Source organism: Heteronotia binoei, chromosome 20 (genome assembly GCF_032191835.1).
Source record: "Heteronotia binoei isolate CCM8104 ecotype False Entrance Well chromosome 20, APGP_CSIRO_Hbin_v1, whole genome shotgun sequence".
NCBI lineage: Eukaryota > Metazoa > Chordata > Lepidosauria > Squamata > Gekkonidae > Heteronotia > Heteronotia binoei.
The window spans coordinates 9,958,738-9,979,078 of NC_083242.1; the positions used below are offsets into that span (position 1 = coordinate 9,958,738).

Here is a 20,341-nt window from a genome sequence, read left to right on the forward strand (position 1 = left end):
GTTGAAATTAAATCAAAAGAGTTTCCGGCTCAACATTAGAAAAAACTTCCTGACCATTAGAGCGGTTCCTCAGCGGAACAGGCTTCCTCGGGAGGTGGTGGGCTCTCCTTCCTTGGAGGTTTTTCAACAGAGGCTAGATGGCCATTTGACAGCAATGAAGATCCTGTGAATTTAGGGGGAGGTGTTTGGGAGTTTTGAGCAGTTCCTCAGTGGAACAGGCTTCCTCGGGAGGTGGTGGGTTCTCCTTCCTTGAAGGTTTTTCAACAGAGGCTAGACGGCCATTTGACAGCAATGAAGATCCTGTGAATTTAGGGGGAGGTATTTGTAAGTTTCCTGCCTTGGGCAGGGGGTATGACTAGATGACCCTAGAGGTCCTTTCCAACTCTATGATTCTATGAAAAAAAAAGCCCTCCTTCCATTCCTTCTAGGGAGGAAAGCTGGAGATGGAGGACTGCATGGAGGCCCTGATGGACGAAGAGGACGCTCTCTGGGAGAACGTAGAATGCAACCGGCACATGTTGACCCGTTACATCAACCCGGCCAAGCTGACCCCGTACCTGCGTCAGTGCAAAGTCATCGATGAACAGGACGAAGATGAGGTGCTCAACTCGCCGATGCTGCTCTCCAAAATCAACCGAGCAGGTACGACTGGCTGCCCTTTCATGGCTGGTTTCCACCATGGTGACGCGGGCATTGGGACGGAGCAGGGTCTTTTTCTGACGGGAGAGAGCATCTGGGATAGGGTTAAATCAAGAGAGAAGCAGCACTAAGAGACAGCTTGGTGTAGTGGTTAAAAGTGGGGAACTCTAATATGGAGCACCAGGTTAGATTCCCCACCAACTGAGTGACCTTGAGTCAGTCCCGGTTCAGAGCTGTTCTCTCAAGAGCCGTTCTCTCAGAGCTCTCTCAGCCCCACCTACCTCATAGGGTGACTGTTGTGGGGAGAGTAAGGGAAGGACATTGTAAGCCACTTTCAGACTCCTTTCGATAGTGAGGGGCAGGGTATGAAACCAACTCTTCTTCTTCTCTTGGTTCTGTATTTTCAAGAGTCTTTGGTCACCTTCTCAAGATGTTATGTGCTTGGGTTGTCTCTAGGCCGACTGCTGGACATCCTTCACACCAAAGGAGAAAGGGGCTACGTAGTTTTCTTGGAAAGCCTTGAATTCTCCTACCCCGACCTCTACAAACTGGTGACTGGGAAGGAGCCGACACGCCGGTTTTCCACCATCGTTGGTAAGTAAGCCCTTGAGTAAGCTCTTGATGACTATGAGGAAAACATAGATCAACATGTCTTCACAGGATTTTTCAGGCACTTGTTCAGGAAGGAGCAAGACTTAAGGTGAAAGGGAGCAGAATAAGTGGGACCACAGGGGTCTAACAAATTGTTCCTTTAATCCTGATGGTAGCCAGCTCAAGGTTGACTCAGCCTTCCATCCTTCTGAGGTTGGTAAAATGAGTACCCAGCTTGCTTGGGGGTAAAGTGTAGATGAGTGGCAAACCACCCCGTAAAAAAGTCTGCCGTGAAAATGTCATGATGCAATGTCACCCCAGAGCTGGAAACGACTGGTGCTTGCACAGGGGACTGCCTTTACCTTTTAGCACCCCTGCGGCGCAGAGTGGTAAAGCTGCAGTACTGCAGTCTGAGCTCTCTGCTCACAACCTGAGTTCGATCCCGGTGGAAACTGGGTTCAGGTAGCCGGCTCGAGGTTGACTCAGCCTTCCATCTTTCCGGAGTTGGTAAAAGGGAGTCCCCAGCTTTCTGGGGGGAAAGTGTAGATGACTGGGGGAGGCAATAGCAGACCACTCTGCAAAAAGTCTGCCGTGAAAATGTCGTGATGCAACGTCACCCCTGAGTCGGAAAGGACTGGTGCTTTCACAGGGGACTACCTTGACCTTTTCATCCTGATGGGTTTCCATCTGATGTAAAAGATCTGTTATAGTGGACAAGAACTAGCAGTCAGGGATTACTGGGTGGATCCAGAACAATCTGGTCGAGCAGGCTGGTCTATACATTTTGGCTTCTCATAGGGTTGCCAGCCTCCAGGTGGGGCCTGGACATCTGCTCAGATCAGTGTCCCTGACGAAAACGGCTGCTTTGGAGGGTGGACTCTATCGGCTTTATAGCCTACTGCTGTCTGTCCCCCCTCCAAACCCCACCCTGCCATGGCTTCATCCCCAACATCTCCAGGTATTTTCCAACCCAGAGGTAGCAACCTTGCGTTCATGGTTTGTTGGACATCTAGCATTGTTCTCTCTTGCTCTGAAGTCCTTCTTCACCCAAAGGGTGATTAACCCATGGAATTCACTGCCACAGCAGGTGGCGGCAGCTACAAGCATAGGCAGCATCTTGGATAAGCGTATGGAGCAGAGATCCATCAGTGGCTGTTAGCCACAGCTTATCGTTGGAACTCTCCGTCTGACTTGGTGAATTGTTTATATGTAACTAATGTGATTGAATTGTTTTATTGTGATTTTTTAGCCGTGAGCCACCCTGAGCATGCTTCAGCGAGGAGGGCGCGATATAAATCTAATTAATCTAATCCATGGCCATGCTGGCTGGGGCTGATGGGAGTTGTAGGCAAAAAACATCTGGAGAGCTACCGTTGGCTGCCCCTGATCTAATCTAATCTAAGTGATGCTCTGTATTCTTGGTGCTTTGGGGGGGGACACAGTGGGAGAGCTTCTAGTGTCCTGGCCCTACTGGTGGACCTCCTGATGGCACCTGGGGTTTTTTGGCCACTGTGTGACACAGAGTGTTGGACTGGATGGGCCATTGGCCTGATCCAACAGGGCTTCTCTTATGTTCTTATGTGACACAGAGTGTTGGACTGGATGGGCCATTGGCCTGATCCAACATGGCTTCCCTTATGTTCTTATGACACAGAGTGTTGGACTGGATGGGCCATTGGCCTGATCCAACATGGCTTCTCTTATGTTCTTATGTGACACAGAGTGTTGGACTGGATGGGCCATTGGCCTGATCCAACAGGGCTTCTCTTATGTTCTTATGTGACACAGAGTGTTGGACTGGATGGGCCATTGGCCTGATCCAACATGGCTTCCCTTATGTTCTTATCTAGTGTAACAGTCTGTGTAGCCTGGTAACTTTTTTGTATCTTACCTCTCTGCTTAGTCTTCTGCCAACAGAAGGCACCTTCACTTGAAAGCTCAGTATGTAGCAGAAAAGAGTGGTAAAATACCAACCACTGTCTGTTTATTTTAGTAGAGGAAGGCCACGAAGGGCTCACCCACTTCTTGATGAACGAGATCATTAAGCTGCAGCAGCAGATCAAGACCAAGGACGCCCAGCGGTGCGAACTCTTGGCCAAATCCCGTCAGATGGAGGACGAGACGAAGCAGATGAAACTCAACAAGATCGAGCTGCTGACCTTCCAGGAGAGGTACAACAAGATGAAAGAAGAGCGGAACAACTACAGTGACGAGCTGGTCAAAGTGAAGGACGAGAACTACAACCTGGCGATGAGGTACGCCCAGCTGAGTGAAGAAAAGAACATGGCGGTGATGAGGAGCCGAGATCTTCAGCTAGAGGTGAGAGATGCATTGTGGGAAAGGAACATGAAGTCTGCGGCCATTGTGGATGTTGGTTTTCTTTGAGCCTGAATGTGACTTGATGGGTTCATTTTTTTTTTTTTTGTGATGTGGAGATAAATGAGTCCAACAGTTGTTCCCTCACTGAGGAACTCAAAGAAGTGTGGTTGAGTGAAATGAGAATAGGAATCTCTCGCAGAAATGAGAATAAGAATCTCTAGCAGGATTCTCAGTAACTTCCCACAGTGCTACTGTTCTCAGACAAGGAAACTTCAAGGGGAGAATCAAATAGGAAATTGCTAAATTTGAATGCATTAACAAGTTCAAATATTTACCATTCCCATCCCCATAGCCTTAACAGTGCTGTGGAATTCTTTATTCGCTACTGGTGCTAATATATCATATATCCCTCTGTAACTTCCTTTTGTGTTTACTTATCTTGCTCCAGACTTCTGAAATCTCACTGTGTGCCTATCTAACAACAGTCCGGATTGTATACGGATTACTCTTTTCTATTAGATCTTGTTTTAAACTCACCTCTCTTTGTAATACCCGTCCTTACTGTTGTGAATATAAGAAAACATTGATCTAATGGATTTGCACTCCAGTGCATCTGATGAAATGACACATGAAAGCTTACGCTGGAATAAATTTGGCTGGAATAAAGTTGGCCAGCCTTGCTTAATGTAAGAGTCACATCAAATAAACGTCAGATGTTTGAGAGCTGCAAGACATGAACATCAGATGTCGGAGGGAGGAAGGAAGGAAGGAAGGAAGGAAGGAAGGAAGGAAGGAAGGAAGGAAGGAAGGAAGGAAGGAAGGAAGGAAGGAAGGAAGGAAATAGGGAGGGAGAGGTGAAAAGGAAGCAACTTTAACTTTAAATGCCTTCTCCAAGCCACCAACAGGGTGGTGAGGGCTTCAAGAGCCATGCAATATGTGTGAAAGAGCCACATGTGGCTCCTGAGCCACAGTTTGGCCACCCCTGGTGTAGATTGGCAGTGTAGCCAGTTCCAAAAGACTCAATTCAGACAGTGCTCTCAGATATGACTGATGAGTCTTGTGGTCATTACACAACCCGTTTCTGCTTGTTTGTCATTATTGAAACTGACTAAGGATGACTTCATTGTTTTGGATAAGCTCAAGGTCCCTCAACACGGTGCCCACTGGCACCTTTTCTGGCACCTGCTGAATGTTTTTAGAAAGAGGGGGGGGGCAGGTTAGGCTTTTCCTCAGCCCTTCAAGTACTTGAAGATGGTGATCATAACATATCACCTCTCAGCTGCCTCCTCTCCAGGCTAAACAGGCCCAGCTCCTTCAACCTTTCTTCATAGGACTTCGTCTCCAGACCCCTCGCCATCTTCGTCATCCTCCTCTGGACCCGTTCTATGCAGCTGCTGGAATGGCCTTGGGTCAGCCATAGCTCTTGTAGGAGTCGTCCTTGAAAGGGCAGCTTCTGGGAGAGCTCTCTCAGCCCCACCTACCTCACAGGGTGTCTGTTGTGGGGGGAGGAAGGTAAAGGAGATTGCAAGCTGCTCTGAGACTCTGCGATTCAGAGTGGAGGGTGGGGTATAAATCTAGTATCATCATCATATTCTTGGATCTGCCTTTGTCTGGGCAGTCATTCATATGGAAATTTAACCAGAGATTCTTTCATTCTGTCTTAACTGAGTATAATGCCGGTTGGGATGTGGGAAACGGAGAAGGCCACCTCCGAGGACATGAAATACGAGTTGTTTGCATGCTCCCTGTTAAGTGCAGTGGAAATTCATTCTGGGAACCATGTTTACTAGCTGCTTGTTGTGTTCCTATTGATCCTCCCTTCTTTCTCTCTCTTCCTCGGCGTGATAAATGGGGCTTGCTAGATTGACCAGCTGAAGCACTGGTTGAATAAAGTGGAGGAGGAGTGCAAGCTGGAGAGGAACCAGTCCCTGAAGCTGAAGAATGACATCGAGAACCGGCCGAAGAAGGAGCAGGTTCTGGAACTGGAGCGGGAGAACGAGATGCTGAAGACGAAGATTCAGGAACTGCAGTCCATCATTCAGGTGAGGAAGGAGAGTTTTCAGTATGGTCTCTGAGGGAGGAGTCACGCTTTACAAAGGCCTTGTGGCTGAAACATTCCATTCTCACCGCAATGCATTTGAACATAAGAATGTAAGAGAAGCCATGTTGGATCAGTCCAATGGCCCATCCAGTCCAACACTCTGTGTCACACGGGGGCCAAAAAAACAGGAGCCCTCAAGAGGTCCACCAGTGGGGCCAGGAGACTGGAAGCCCTCCCACTGTTGCCCCTCCAGCACCAAGAATACAGAGCATCACTTGCCCCAGACAGATAGCTCCATCAATACCCTGTGGCTAATAGCCACTGAAGGAGCTCTGCTCCAGATGTTTATCCAATCCCCTCTTGAAGCTGTCTATGCTTGCAGCAGCCGCCACCTCCTGTAACAGTGAATTCCATGTCTTAATCACCCTTTGGGAGAAGAAGGACTTCCTTTTATCCATTCTAACCCGACTGCTCAGCAATTTCATTGAATGCCCACGAGTTCTTGTATTGTGAGAAAGGGAGAAAAGAACTTTTTTCTCTACCTTCTCTATCCCATGCATAATCTTGTAAGCCTCTATCATGTCACCCCTCAGTTGATCTTTCTCCAAGCTAAAGAGCCCCAAGCGCTTTAACCTTTTTTCATAAGGGAAGTGTTGGGATTCTGATGGGCATGTCGCTTTGGATTGGGACCGTGGCACTCAGGGTTCCCAGGTCCTACATGGCAGCTGGCGGGGGGATCTTTGGTCCTCTCTGGGTTCTTCTGCACGTGCAGTGTGATGACTTCACCCAGAAGTGATGTCATCACATTGCCAATGTTGGAAGGTGACGCTCTAGTTTTTGGGCAAAACTCTTATGGTTTGTAGCTGATTGTACATAAAGTTTTGCCCAACAACTAGAGTGCTGCCGTGCAACGTTGGGCACCAAGAAAGACGTATGTGGGGACCACATTGGTACGGTTGCGAGCTCCATGGTCCCAGTGAGAGGCTACCAGTTTGGAGAGCTCCTCTACACTACAGACCAGATGGCCAGTGGGGAAGTCGTGGGATGTCCCCACCCGCGTCCGGAACGCCTCCCAAATTCCCCCGCTGGACGGGCGAGGGGACTTAGCAACCCTACACATTGGGGACCCCTGATCTAATGAATCACATAGGATAAGGAATGTGTCGGCAGCTTTAGAGTGTGGAGAATTTGGGGGCGGGGAAGAGAGGGACGAGAAAGTTTTCCAGTGCATTGCAAAACTCATTTGGTTCCCCATCCTGATTAGCATGACCCTTTCCATTGCAAAGAAGAAAGCAAGCAAAGTACTCCCTCTAAGATGTAGAGTCTTGCGAGCAAAAATTCTGCTTTTGTGAGCTACTGGCTGGGCTTTTTTAGTAGCAGGAACTCTTTTGTATATTAGGCCACACACCCCTGATGTAGCCAATCCTCCAAGAGCTTACAAGGCTTTTTGTACAGGGCCTATTGTAACCTCCAGGAGGATTGGCTACATCAGGGGTGTGTGGCCTAATATGCAAAGAAGAAGAAGAAGAATTGCAGATTTATATCCCGCCCTTCTCCCTGAATCAGAGACTCAGAGCGGCTTACAATCTCCTATGTCTTCTCCCCTCACAACAGACACCCTGTGAGGTGGGTGGGGCTGGAGAGGGATCTCACAGCAGCTGCCCTTTCAAGGACAACCTCTGCCAGAGCTATGGCTGACCCAAGGCCATGCTAGCAGGTGCAAGTGGAGGAGTGGGGAATTAAACCTGGTTCTCCCAGATAAGAGTCCGCACACTTAACCACTACACCAAAGGAGTCCCTGCTACAAAAAAAGCCCTAGCCTGGCATTAAAGTTGGGAGCTACTGCATAAATTAGTTTGCTCTGGAGCTGTTTTTCCCGAGCTAAGAGCCGGAGGCTAAAAATTTTTGAGCTAGCTCACGTTAACTCAGCTTAGAGGGAACACCGGCACTGACCCTTTTGCGGCAGATGTCTGGGGCCCAGTCTGGGGATGTTGCTCCAACCTCAATGGACCCTGCCTTCGTAGGCATCTCCAACTCCTTTATGCTAGCCGCTGCTTTTGGGGGCGGGGCAGGAGAGATGCGCAGCAAATAATGATTTGGGCGAAAGCATTAATCAATTAATCAGCGTGACTAACTTGAGCTTAATCACCAGTTGGAAATAAAACAGCAGAAAATAAGAGCTGTAATTAATTGGAGCCAGACATATTGGTTCGTCCCCAGGCAAGAGACGTGCCTGCAGCCGAAACCTCCACCGTGCTTAGGTAAGAGCGAGCATCGAACTTGGCGGGAATTAAGTCCCAGAAAACTTGCCGTTGATCAATATATCAGTCGGTTCAGGGATCACAGATCTCATAAAACTGGTATTTTTTCCCCAGCTAGCTTTTCTCGTCGCACGCTTGTACCTTTTTGACACCCGGCTTTTTCAGATTTATTTTTGGACAGCAAATTACTTCGAGGCTGAAGGGGAGGGGAGAGCAGGCGGCGGCCGAGACGGAAATGTTAGTTCTCATGAGCGACAGAGGGGGACTCCAGGCGTGGATTTTTCCATTAGCCGGTGTGTGTTGCCCTGAAACGTATTCTGTGCGTTTTGGAAAACTTCTCTGCTGGATTTCGGGAGCCTCATTCTACAGAAAATGAGTTTGATGGAAACCTGTTGAGCAGAGAAATTGCTTGAAAGCTGGGTCTGGGCGAGAGCGACTGAACTTTGGCCTCTGCTCAGGGCTTTTTTTTTGTAGCAGGAACTCCTTTGCATATTAGGCCACACACCCCTGATGTAGCCAATCCTCCTGGAGCTTACAGGAGGCCCTGTTTTTTTTTTTATATTAACATTTTTTATTATTTTTTGAAGTAAACAAGTAAATATCAATATTAATATGTGTATACAATTAATTAATCTTATTAAAAGCAAGTTATAAACTAGCACAAATACTTAAATACATTTAAATATTGAGGAAGGATATTAAGTTACATAAATGTAATTAGACATGCTAACCATTCTCTATTCAAGAAGAGCGGTTAAATGAGTATCAAGATCCAATCAATCCAAAAAATACTTATATTACTGTGATATTGAATGGTTTGCCTTGGATACGGACTGAGATCATTCTGTCATTTTTGAGATTGTATCCCATTACTGCCTTCCTCACTCTCTTGTTAACTATAAAGGCCACACCATTTCTTCTACAGGACTCTTGGCCACAATAATAGATGTAGTGATCCTCTGAGTTAAATTCACCCATTCCCATCCATTTTAGTTCACTGATTCTCAAGATGTTAGTGTTCAGTCTTGCCATCTCTTGTTTGACCACATCTAGTTTACCTTGATTCATAGATCTTACATTCCATGTTCCGATGCAGTATTATTCTTTGCAGCATCGGACTGTTCTTTCACCATCAGACACATCCACAGCTGAGTGTCCTTTCGGCTTTGGCCCAGCCGCTGCACTCTTTCTGTGGTTATTTGAACGCTCTTCCCCAGTAGCATATTGGGCACCTTCTGACCTGAGGGGCTCATCTTCCAGAGCCATATCTTTTAGCCTTTTGTTTCTGTTCATGGGATTTTCTCGGCAAGGATACTGGAGTGGTTTGCCATTTCCTTCTCCAGTGGATCACAATTAGTCTAGGTTCTTAGCTGTGGCCTGTATCTTGGGTGGCCCTGCATGGCATAGCCCACAGCCTCATTGAACCGCGCAAGCCCTCTCACCACGACAGGGCAGCAATCCATGAGAGAGTTTCTATGATGAGAATGTCCCAGACTTTGGATAGCCAACTGGAGATAGATGGAACTTGAGGAGATTTCCATTTTGAAGTAATTAGAGTTTTTTGCCACTACCAACTTGCTTGTTATCAGAGTTCGTCTAAACCCGGGGTGGCCAAACTGTGGCTCGGGAGCCACATGTGGCTCTTTCACACATATTGTGTGGCTCTCCAAGCCAAGCCAGCTGGCAGCTTGGAGAACACATTTAAAGTTAAAGTTGCTTTATTTCCACCTCTCCCTCCCTCCTCCCATCCATTTTCCTGCCATGCTGCCCGTCTTCCTAGGGTTGCCAGGTCTGTGTCGGAAAATACCTGGAGACTTTGGGGGTGGATCTAGAAGAAGGAGGGGTTTGGGGAGGGGAGGGGCATCAGCATGGTACAGTGCCCTACCGCCCACCCTTCAAAGCATCCATTTTCTCCGGGGGAGCTGATCTCTGCCAGCTGGAGATCAGTTGTAAAAACAGGAGATCTCCAGGCTCCACCTGGAAGCTGGCAACCTATGCCTGCCTTCCTTCCTGACTTGTGGCTCTCAAACATCTGACGTTTATTCTATGTGGCTCTTCCGTTTAGCACGTTTGGCCACTCCTGGTAAATTGAGGTACTGTTGGATCCTGCCAAATGTCCAAGAAGATCAAATGAGGAAGAAAAGGAATGTCATATCCTGTTATAAATTTGATTTGTTGCAAAATCTCATGCCAGAATGAAGCAGTTCGGGGGCACCTCCACCAGCAATGGGCAAAGTCACCTACTTCACCACAGTTTTTCCAACATAACGGAGAATGGTAGGCCCTGTCTTGAGCCTTGTAAGCTCTTGAAGGATTGGCTACATCAGGGGTGTGTGGCCTAATATGCAAAGGAGTTCCTGCTACCCAAAAAAAAAAGACTTGGCTCTGCTTCGCTGTCTTCCCAGACAGCAATCCAAGTTGTGGCTGAGAAAAGGGCAACTAAAATGATTGAGGCGATAGAACACCTTCCCCATGAAGAAAGGTTAAAGAAGTTAAGGCTCTTTAGCTTGGAGAAACAACATTATTATGCATGGGATAGAGAAGGCAGAGAAAGAAATACTTTCCCCCCCTTTACTCACGATACAGGAACTCATGGGTGCTCAAGAAGAAGAAGAAGATGATATTGGATTTATATCCCGCCCTCCACTCCGAAGAGTCTCAGAGCGGTTCACAATCTCCTTTCCCTTCCTCCCCCACGACAGACACCCTGTGAGGTAGATGAAGATATTGCATTTATATCCCGCCCTCCACTCCGAAGAGTCTCAGAGCGGCTCACAATCTCCTTTACCTTCCTCCCCCACAACAGTCACCCTGTGAGGTAGATGAAGATATTGGATTTATATCCCGCCCTCCACTCAGAAGAGTCTCAGAGCGGCTCACAATCTCCTTTCCCTTCCTCCCCCGCAACAGACACCCTGTGAGGTAGATGAAGATATTGCATTTATATCCCGCCCTCCACTCCGAAGAGTCTCAGAGCGGCTCACAATCTCCTTTCCCTTCCTCCCCCACAACAGTCACCCTGTGAGGTAGATGAAGATATTGGATTTATATCCCGCCCTCCACTCCAAAGAGTCTCAGAGCGGTTCACAATCTCCTTTACCTTCCTCCCCCACAACAGACACCCTGTGAGGTAGATGAAGATATTGGATTTATATCCCGCCCTCCACGCCAAAGAGTCTCAGAGTGGCTCACAATCTCCTTTCCCTTCCTCCCCCACAACAGACACCCTGTGAGGTAGATGAAGATATTGGATTTATATCCCGCCCTCCACTCTGAAGAGTCTCAGAGCGGCTCACAATCTCCTTTCCCTTCCTCCCCCACAACAGACACCCTGTGAGGTAGATGAAGATATTGGATTTATATCCCGCCCTCCACTCCGAAGAGTCTCAGAGGGGCTAACAATGTCCTTTCCCTTCCTCCCCCGCAACAGACACCCTGTGAGGTAGATGAAGATATTGGATTTATATCCCGCCCTCCACTCCGAAGAGTCTCAGAGCGGCTCACAATCTCTTTTCCCTTCCTCCCCCACAACAGACACCCTGTGATGTGGGTGGGGCTGGAGAGGGCTCTCACAGCAGCTGCCCTTTCAAGGACAACCTCTGCCAGGGCTATGGCTGACCCAAGGCCATTCCAGCAGGTGCAAGTGGAGGAGTGGGGAATCAAACCCGGTTCTCCCAGATAAGAGTCCGCGCACTTAACTACTACACCAAACTGGCTCTCCTACTTGGTGAGCAGAATTAGTGAGCAGTAGGCTTGGAACAGATAAAAAGAAGTCCTTCAGTTAAAGAGTAATTAACATGCGGAAATCACTGCCACAAGAAGTGGCAGTGGCTAGAAGCAGAGACAGGTTCAAGAAGGACTGGAGAAACATACGGACCATAAGTCTATCAGTGGCTCTTTACAGGATATAGATGACACACTGTCTGGGGCAGTGATGCTCTGTGCTCTTGGTGCTTGGGGGGAGCAACCATGGGAGGGCTTCTGGAATTCTGGCCCCACTGATGGACCTCCTGATGAGACCTGGGTTTTGGCCACTGTGTGACACAGTGTTGGACAGGATGGGCCACCGGCCTGATCCAAGATGGCTTTTCTTGTGTTCTTATGTCTGGGGCAGTGATGCTCTGTATTCTTAGTGCTTGGGGGGCCACTGTGGGAGGGCTTCTGGAGTTCTGGCCTTGCTGGCTGACCTCTTGAGGGTCCCTGAGTTTTGACCACTGCGCGATGCAGAGTGTTGGACTGGATGGGCCATTGGCTTGATCCAACATGGTTTCTCTTTATGAGAAATGGTGAGAAAGATCAAGGCTTTATTTCAATCCAAGATTTCCCAGAAGATCTCAAAAATCTTAGCAAAACCAGCTCATTTCTTCTTTCTTCCCCTGCTCATGCTCTCTCCCTACCTTTAAATTTCTCCATATCACAGGCTGGAAAACCTGGTTTGCCAGATTCGGATAAAGCCATTTTGGACATCTTGGAGCACGACCGCAAAGAGGCGCTAGAGGATCGCCAAGACTTGGTCAACAAGATCTTTGATCTCCAGGAAGAGATTCGCCACGCGGAAGACCTGCGAGATAAGGTGAGATGGAAAGCGGAGAGGCAGAAAGAAATACAACGGAAACTCAAGCAAGCTTCCATGGCTACCTGTTTGGATTCTCCTGGATCTCCCATGTTTTGTGGATCTCCGTTTTATGAAGCGGTATAAGCCATGTAGGACAGGTCTATTGATGACAGATAACCAAGCCATCTAGGGGCTGGGCTCCTGCATGAGGCCCGAAGAGGAAGGCCGGAGAGAGTGTGGAGGATCGTGTGTCTCTGCTTTCCTTTTTCCTCCACCAGCAGTATTTCCTGACCGAACATGTCAAGAACTTGGAGAGGTTGCTGCAGTGCTCCTCTGCCTGGCCTGCTGCCCCCGCAAAGCCTCTGAACGAGTGGGAATTACTTATTTATGGGATTTTTTTTTTATCCCACCCTCCCCTGCAAGAGGATTTGGGGCAGGTTATAATAAACCAGCAGAAGAAGTTAACACCCCCCCCCCCCCAGTTTCCATATAATCCCAGTTAAAATCTAAAACCCAAGTCATTTCTACGTGATGGCCATGAAGCATTTCAGCTGCCTTCTTGAAAATATGCTTAATATTCCATGTCAAAAAGAAGGGCTTTTTTTCTGTAGCAGGGACTCCTTTGCATCTTAGGCCACACACCCCTGCTGTAGCCAATCCTCCTGGAGCTTACAGTAGGCCCTGTACGAAGAGCCTTGTAAGCTCTTGGAGGATTGGCTACATCAGGGGTGTGTGGCCTAATATGCAAAGAAGTTCCTGCTCCCCCCCAAAAAAGCCCTGTTGAAAAGTAAGCACGGGAAGCATTGTAGCAATTCAAAGTCAATGCATTTTATGATCCTCCACACTCTCTTTGAACCCCTGTCAAAGTTCTATCCCTCCTGAGTTTACACCGTTACTGACAAACTTTCCTCTCGCTGGGATATTTTGCTTGTATTCACAGCAGGGCATGACTCGGCAGCCGAAACGCTCGTCTCTTCTTGCAACCTGGGGCAAAATTTCTGACACGGGGAGATAGATAGCTGGGTTCTCTTCTTCGGAGCAGGACTAGACTTTATCGATCACTTTGATGCACTGGGCTTATTGATCGATTTCCCCACCCCCCCCCTTCCCCATCCACAGTACCTTGAAGAGAAACAAGAGCTGGAGTTAAAATGCTCGACGCTGGGGAAAGATTGTGAAATGTACAAGCACCGAATGACAACGGTGATGATTCAACTGGAGGAAGTGGAGAAGGAAAGAGACCAGGTATCCGGAAATCGTAAAAGTAGGGAGGAGAAGGGGAAAGAATTGGAAGGAGTGGTAACTAGGGTGGTGCAATCTTGAGGCCAAAAATGGCCATTCACATTCATCCAATACCCTTCTTTTTCACTATGGCGATCCATTCCTTCTCAGGACGAATGTTCAATCATTGAGTTGGTAAGGAGGAATGGTCTCCTGCAGAAGTTCCGAAGGTGCCCTCATTCCCCATTTTCAAAAAAGCTTGTAGATGATGTTGATAGAAGCGTTGGCTGGAAAATGTAGGGGGGTGGAGTTGAGTTGAGTTGACTTGGCAAGAACTGGTTATCCCAACAAAAGTCAGCCTTGCATGGAGGAGCCTCAGACTGAACCTGGTTGCCCCATCCCCTGTTCACCTGCGGGAGGTGCGGCTCTGAGGCAGAGCATCTGCTTGGTGTGCAGAAGGTCCCAGGTTCAATCCCCACCATCTCCAGTTAAAAGAACCAGGTAGGAGGTTATATGAAAGACCCCTGGCTGAAACCCTGGAGAACTGCTGCCAGTAGATAAGACTGACCCTGATGGACCAAGGGTCTGATTCAGGAGAACTCATCTTCAACTGTCCATGTTTCTCCTGTGTAGGTCCCTGATCCTAACTAGACTCTGGGCTTTGCTTCCTCCCCTAGAGTAGGACTCTGTGATGGGAGATCCCAGGTTTGAAGAAGAAGAAGACTGTAGATTTATACCTTTTGTCTCTGAATCAAAGTCTCAGAGCAGCTTACAATCTTGTTTATCTTCTTCCCCCACAACAGACACCTTGTGAGGTGGGTGGGGCTGACAGGGCTTCCACAGCAGCTGACCTTTCAAGGACAACCTCTGCCAGAGTTCTGGCTGACCCAAGGCCATTCCAGCAGGTGCAAGTGGAGGAGTGGGGAATCAAACCCGGTTCTCCCAGATAAGAGTCCGCACACTTAATCACTACACCCAACTGGATCTCAAGATGGCCACCTAGTCATTAAATCTTCTTGTTTTATAGTTTCAGCCAGTTAGCCAAAGGCCATTTACCCAAGGCCATTCCAGCCAGTTACCCAAGGCCATTCCAGCAGGTGCAAGTGAAGGAATGGGGAATCAAACCCGGTTTTCCCAGATAAGAGTCTGCACACTTAACCACTTCACCAAACAGGCTCCTAGCTGTGCACTCGGTTGTGGAGGGGAGTTAGTTGAGAGTTTTCTTGCTGCTGCCTTGGGAAGTTTTGTCCTTCCTGATATCCCCAGTCTTCATTTGCAAGTAATTTGATCCCAGAGCACCTCAAACAAACCACCTTGAGCCACAAGGAAAGGCAGGACAGAAATATTTTAACAAACACAGGTGAGGGTTACAAACATTTTGACATATCGCTCAGTCAGTTCCATGGAACCATCTTTCTTTAGGAAGATGCCAGCCAACTGTGAATAAATGTGGGCTCCAAGGCTAGCAGGGAGAATATGTAATTTGGGATGAACTGAAATCGGAGCAATAGCTGTGTGCAAAGAACGCCTCTGATTGGTGTCACTTTTCACAGGCATTCCATTCTCGCGATGAGGCACAAACGCAGTATTCGCAGTGCTTGATCGAGAAAGATAAATATCGGAAACAGATCCGGGAGCTAGAGGAAAAGAACGATGAACTTCGGATCGAGCTGGTTCGGAAAGAGGCATGCATCATTAACCTAGAAAGCAAACTCCGACGTCTCTCGAAGGATGGCGGCTATGACCAGGTAGAACAGGGGCCCCCACTGTTGCGCCCATGGGTGCCATGGAACCCACTCAACACCTTTTCTGATGCCCAGCAAATGTTGTTCAGAAGTGGGCTTTTGATAGACTGTTTCCTGATTGACTTGGAGATTCAGTTGGCTGGGCAGATTTTTTAAAATGTTGCTTTGGCAGCATCTGTTGCCACAGTACAAAAATCTGCATTGGGTTGCTGAAGTTAAGCTGCAGCAGCCATTTTGTGTCTGGCTCCACCTCCCGCAGCAGCCATTTTGCTGCTGCGCTCACCATGCTGCGTCAAAATTTCAAATGTGCCCACAGGCTCCAAAAGGCTGAGGACTCTTGGAATAGAACTAAGGAAGGTGGTTATTCCGTTCTCTTACTTGTCCCTTCTTGTATTACTTTTGTTTAGGGGGACATCGTTATCTTTTCAATAGGCGCATAGATTTGTAAAACATGAATGCAGTCGATGCATGTTTGTAAACATCCCACGTCAAACTTCAAGACAAGGAACAGGCTCAGATGCCATTTCTTCTTAAGTGCACGCAGGGTGTCAAACTCCAGTTTACCACCATGTAATTTGAGAGATGACCCTTCGTGCTTTGACCATAGCATAACTCAGAGGAAGATGGAGATGTCAGTTTTCAGTTTGCTCCGTTTCTCAACAGTAATGTTGACATGGTGGCGCAAAGGTGGGAAAAGCTGAGTTTGGTATATTTTTGAAGATCTTTTCCGATTCTGCTGGGGCTTCCAAACAGCTAGTAATCAGTTTTGCCTTAGTATAAATCCCCCAAAACCAAAAATAATCTCAATTGGAAAGGGGGAAACCACTGAATGCCACAATCACCAAGGAGTCTTTTTGTTTTTTTTGAGAAGCTAATGTCTTCCAGGGTCCTTCCTCCTGCCTTATCAACTTGGGAACAGAGCAAAATGTGGTGGTCCTAGAAGGTGCTCCAAGAACAGCATTTTCCACTTGCTCAGACCAGAAAACGAGCTTGACCTTCATAGCCTTCATAGAGGGTATAATTTATCACTCAACTCAGCCTGGCCTGCCATGGGCTTCCTGATTGGTGGTGCTGCCCTTGGGCTTCCTGATTGGTGGTGCTGCTCTTGAGTTTGCCGACTGGTTGTGCTGCCCTTATGCTTCCTGATTGGTTGTGCTGCTCTCGGGCTTCCTGACTGGTAGTGCTGCTCTTGAGTTTACTGACTGGTTGTGCTGCCCTTGGACTTCCTGATTGGTTGTGCTACCATTGGGCTTCCAGATTGATGGTGCTGCTCTTGGGCTTCCTGATTGTGTGGCAAGTGTGGTTCGCAGCCAGTAAGGAGTTGATGTGCTGGATGAATTGTTGGAGGAGCAGCATTAGGAAACCCTGCTGAGCCTGTCTCTCATGAAATATTTCCTCTTTTCTTCATTTCAAGAGCTTACCGAGGAATTTGCCCCTCACCATAATTTCTCAGACCCCAGAAGCAGCCGTCCCAAAAATAAATGGACAGGAGGCTGATGATTCCTCAACCTCTGAAGAATCCCCCGAAGACAGCAAATTCTTCCCCATAGAACAGCCTCGGCTGAAAAGAAGGATGAACCTGAAGGCAATCCAGGTACGCTTTCAGGGTTGGAATTCTAGCAGGAGCTCCTTTGCCTATTAAGCCACACCCCACTGATGTCGCCAATCCTCCAAGAGCTTACAAGGCTCTTTTTTGTAAGCTCTTGAAGGATTGGCTACGTCATGGGTGTGTGGCCTCATATGCAAAGGAGCTCCTGCTAGAATTCCAGCTCTGTGCTTCATGACGCTGAGTGGCTGGGTTATGCTTTTAACTGTGGGACGTGGTCTGGAGGGACGCAGGAATTTTACACTATGGGCGTTTTCGCACTTACCTTACGCCGGAGCGACGTCCCTCTTCACCGCGCAGCGTCTGCGCGGATTTCGCACTAATTGCTCCGCAGAACCCGGAAGAGCCGCAAAGTCCCGCGGCTTTTGCGTCGCAAATGTAAACTGGTTTTTGGCGGTTTACATTTGCGATGCAAAAGCCGCGGGACTTTGCGGCTCTTCCAGCTTCTGCGGAGCAATTAGTGCGAAATCCGCGCAGACGCTGCGCGCTGAAGAGGGACGTTGCTCCGGCGTAAGGTAAGTGCGAAAACGCCCATAGACTTGCAGTTACTATTGCATTTTTTCTGATATCCAACAACCTCTTGGGCTTACCTTTTTGCTTGAATCTTCCCACAGGACACCCATGGTAGCCCCTCTTTCTACCGTCAAGCCCCTCTTCAGTGTCGTCCTGTTTCCATTAAGCTTTGGGCTTTAGATCCTCAAGGCCACCTACAATGAAGGCTGAACGTGTCGTTTTCCTCTTGCCTTCCTCTCTTTCTTGCCCTCCTTCTGTTCCTTCTCTTCCTGACATTGCAACATTTCCACTGTGGGCTCCTCGGGCCGCAGAGACCCGTGTTTAGTTTTTCACACTCTCTAATGCAGGGGTTCCAACCAATGCTTCCTCTAAACGGTGAAGCGAAAATTCTACTTCGTGAGCTACGGGCATTAAAGTTGTGAGCTACTGCATAAATTAGTTTGCTCCGGGGCCATTTTTCCTTAGCAAAGACAAAAATGTGTGAGGTGAAGGCTAACCCATTCCCCACGCTAACTCAGTTTAGAGGGAACACTGTATCCCAGCCTTTTGAGGACGGTGGCCCAGAAGTCCAAACTTACTTGCTGTAGTGACCCATCCAGGGGTTTTGGGCACCCAAGGCAAACCTATGAACTTGTCACTCATCGAGTCTAGCATTCCACTTTCTACAGTGGCCAACCGGATATCGTTGAGAAACCTACAAACGTCACACAAAGGGTACGGTTGCCCCCAAGGCAAGTGGCATTCCATTTTCCCCTCCTTCCAGCTACTACCATATAGTTAACCAGACAGATTCTCCCCACCCTTGGTGTCACAAAGGGACCACGTGGAAGGCAAGAATGTGAGATGTTGAGAAGATGGAGAGAAAGAGATAGAGAGAGAACAATGCAAAGAGTAGGAGCAGCCATTAGGGAGGGCTTCCCCAGGACTGTATTTCAGAGGTTTTGTGATCTCACTCCACAAGTTGGGAAACATTACTTTTCATACATTTCCACCTCTCCCTCCCTCCTCCCTCCCCCATCTATTTTCCTTCCTTCCTTCCTTCCTTCCTTCCTTCCTTCCTTCCTTCCTTCCTTCCTTCCTTCCTTCCTTCCTTCCTTCCTTCCTCCCTCCCTCCCTTTCTTCCTCCCTCCCTCCCTTCCCCCCATCCTTGTTCCCTTCCTTCCTCCCTCCCTCCCTCCCTCCCTTCCTTCCTCCCTTCCTCCCTTTTTCCCTCCCTCCCTCCCTCCCTCCCTCCCTCCCTCCCTTCCTTCCTTCCTTCCTTCCTTCCTTCCTTCCTTCCTTCCTTCCTTCCTTCCTTCCTTCCTTCCTTCCTTCCTTCCTTCCTCCCTCCCTCCCTCCCTCCCTCCCTCCCTTTTCTCAGACATCTGACATTTATTGTTTGTGGCTCTTACGTTAAGGAAGTTTGGCCGCCCCTGCTCTATACTTTGTATTAACCTTGTATGTTGAGGAAACTGTTGAGGCTGTGAGCTAATGCAAGAAACCTTATGACTGGTTGATATTCATAATGATCCTCTACCTTATTCAGTGGCAGACTGGCCTTGAACTTAATGGGAGCGATCTAGATGGACACCCACTCTGAAAGGCCACTGGCGGATGTAGCTGAGCGGCCCCAGTTCTGAGCTCCTTTTAATATCCTGGTTAACCTCCCCCCAAAAAACCTTATTGTTGAAGAACATAGCAAATTGCATCACCAAGTCAAAAACTGGAAGATTGAATCACCAAGTCAAAAACCAGGAAGATCCCAGTTAACCTCCCCACCCCCAATCTTATTGTTGAAGAACATAGCAAATTGTATCACCAAGTCAAAAACTGGAAGATTGAGGTGTTCAGCTACTTCTATGGAGACCATAAGAACATAAGAGAAGCCATGTTGGCTCAGGCCAGTGCCCATCCAGCCCAACATTATAGTGTCACACAGTGGCCAAAACCCAGGGGCCATCAGGAGGACCATCAGTGGGGCCAGGACTTCAGAAGCCCTCCCACTGTGGCTCCACAAAGAATACAGAGGATCTCTGCCCCAGACAGAGTGTTCCCTCTATACCTTGTGGCTAATTGCCACTGATGGACCTCTGCTCCACATTTCTCCAATCCCCTCTTGAAGCTGTCTGTGCTTGTAGCTGCCACCACTTCCTGTGGCAGTGAGTAACATCTGTTAATTACTTCTTGGGTTGGCCTAGGCCTTAAAATAATGACTTCTATAGTGTCCTAGAGAGCAGTTTTGTGATTAGAATAAGAATTTCTTCACCTCCTTAATAGCTTGAACCTCCCCACTCCCACCCCCTTTTAGGAGAATTGGAACACTATCCCTCAGGCCAGTGTAAACTTTTTAAAACCTGATGGACAATTGATGGAAGACTTTTCCTTTGGATGGAAGCAATGATAGGAAGAAGGCAGCAAAGTGTGTGTGGGGGAACTCCAGAGGAAAATTAGCAGCCTAATTCAGAGTTAAATTAAGTTATGTCTTATCCAATCAAGTGGAAAGGGGGGGACGTGCTTGAAGTCTTTGATTCCACTTGATTACATGAGTAAGTTTCCTTTACTGCAATTTAGCTATAACGGAAGAGTTGTGGGTTTCTTCCAGTCTATATAGGATTACCCTCCATGGCCTTTACGTTCCTTAGTGCCAGAATTAAAAAAAAAAAAAAACAGCTCCTCTACAAGGTAGAGGTGCCACCAAAATCCAGGATTTCCTGGATTTCGGTATTAGATTTAGGGATTTAGTCACACCTGAGTCAGGATTTACCCAGGGCAGTCCAAGATGTGATCCAGAATAGAACTAGGCCTTCCTAAAGAGTTCTTGCACTTACTGTGCTGGTGGCACGAATCTCAACCAATCGAGTACTCCAAGCA

The 20,341-nt window shown here is 48.0% G+C and overlaps 1 protein-coding gene across 1 annotated transcript in view; it reads left to right on the forward strand.

Annotated features, from left to right (window-relative positions):
- Positions 1 to 413: 413 nt before the first annotated feature.
- CARD11 (caspase recruitment domain family member 11) overlaps positions 414 to 20,341 on the forward strand; it is a 78,360-nt gene continuing 58,432 nt past the window's right edge. The window contains exons 1-8 of the mRNA XM_060260863.1: positions 414 to 642; positions 1,096 to 1,233; positions 3,224 to 3,549; positions 5,412 to 5,591; positions 12,272 to 12,424; positions 13,526 to 13,651; positions 15,181 to 15,375; positions 16,787 to 16,966. Coding sequence (XP_060116846.1) covers positions 444 to 642; positions 1,096 to 1,233; positions 3,224 to 3,549; positions 5,412 to 5,591; positions 12,272 to 12,424; positions 13,526 to 13,651; positions 15,181 to 15,375; positions 16,787 to 16,966 — 1,497 coding nt within the window. The 5' untranslated portion in view covers positions 414 to 443. The remainder of the gene's footprint in view (positions 643 to 1,095; positions 1,234 to 3,223; positions 3,550 to 5,411; positions 5,592 to 12,271; positions 12,425 to 13,525; positions 13,652 to 15,180; positions 15,376 to 16,786; positions 16,967 to 20,341) is intronic.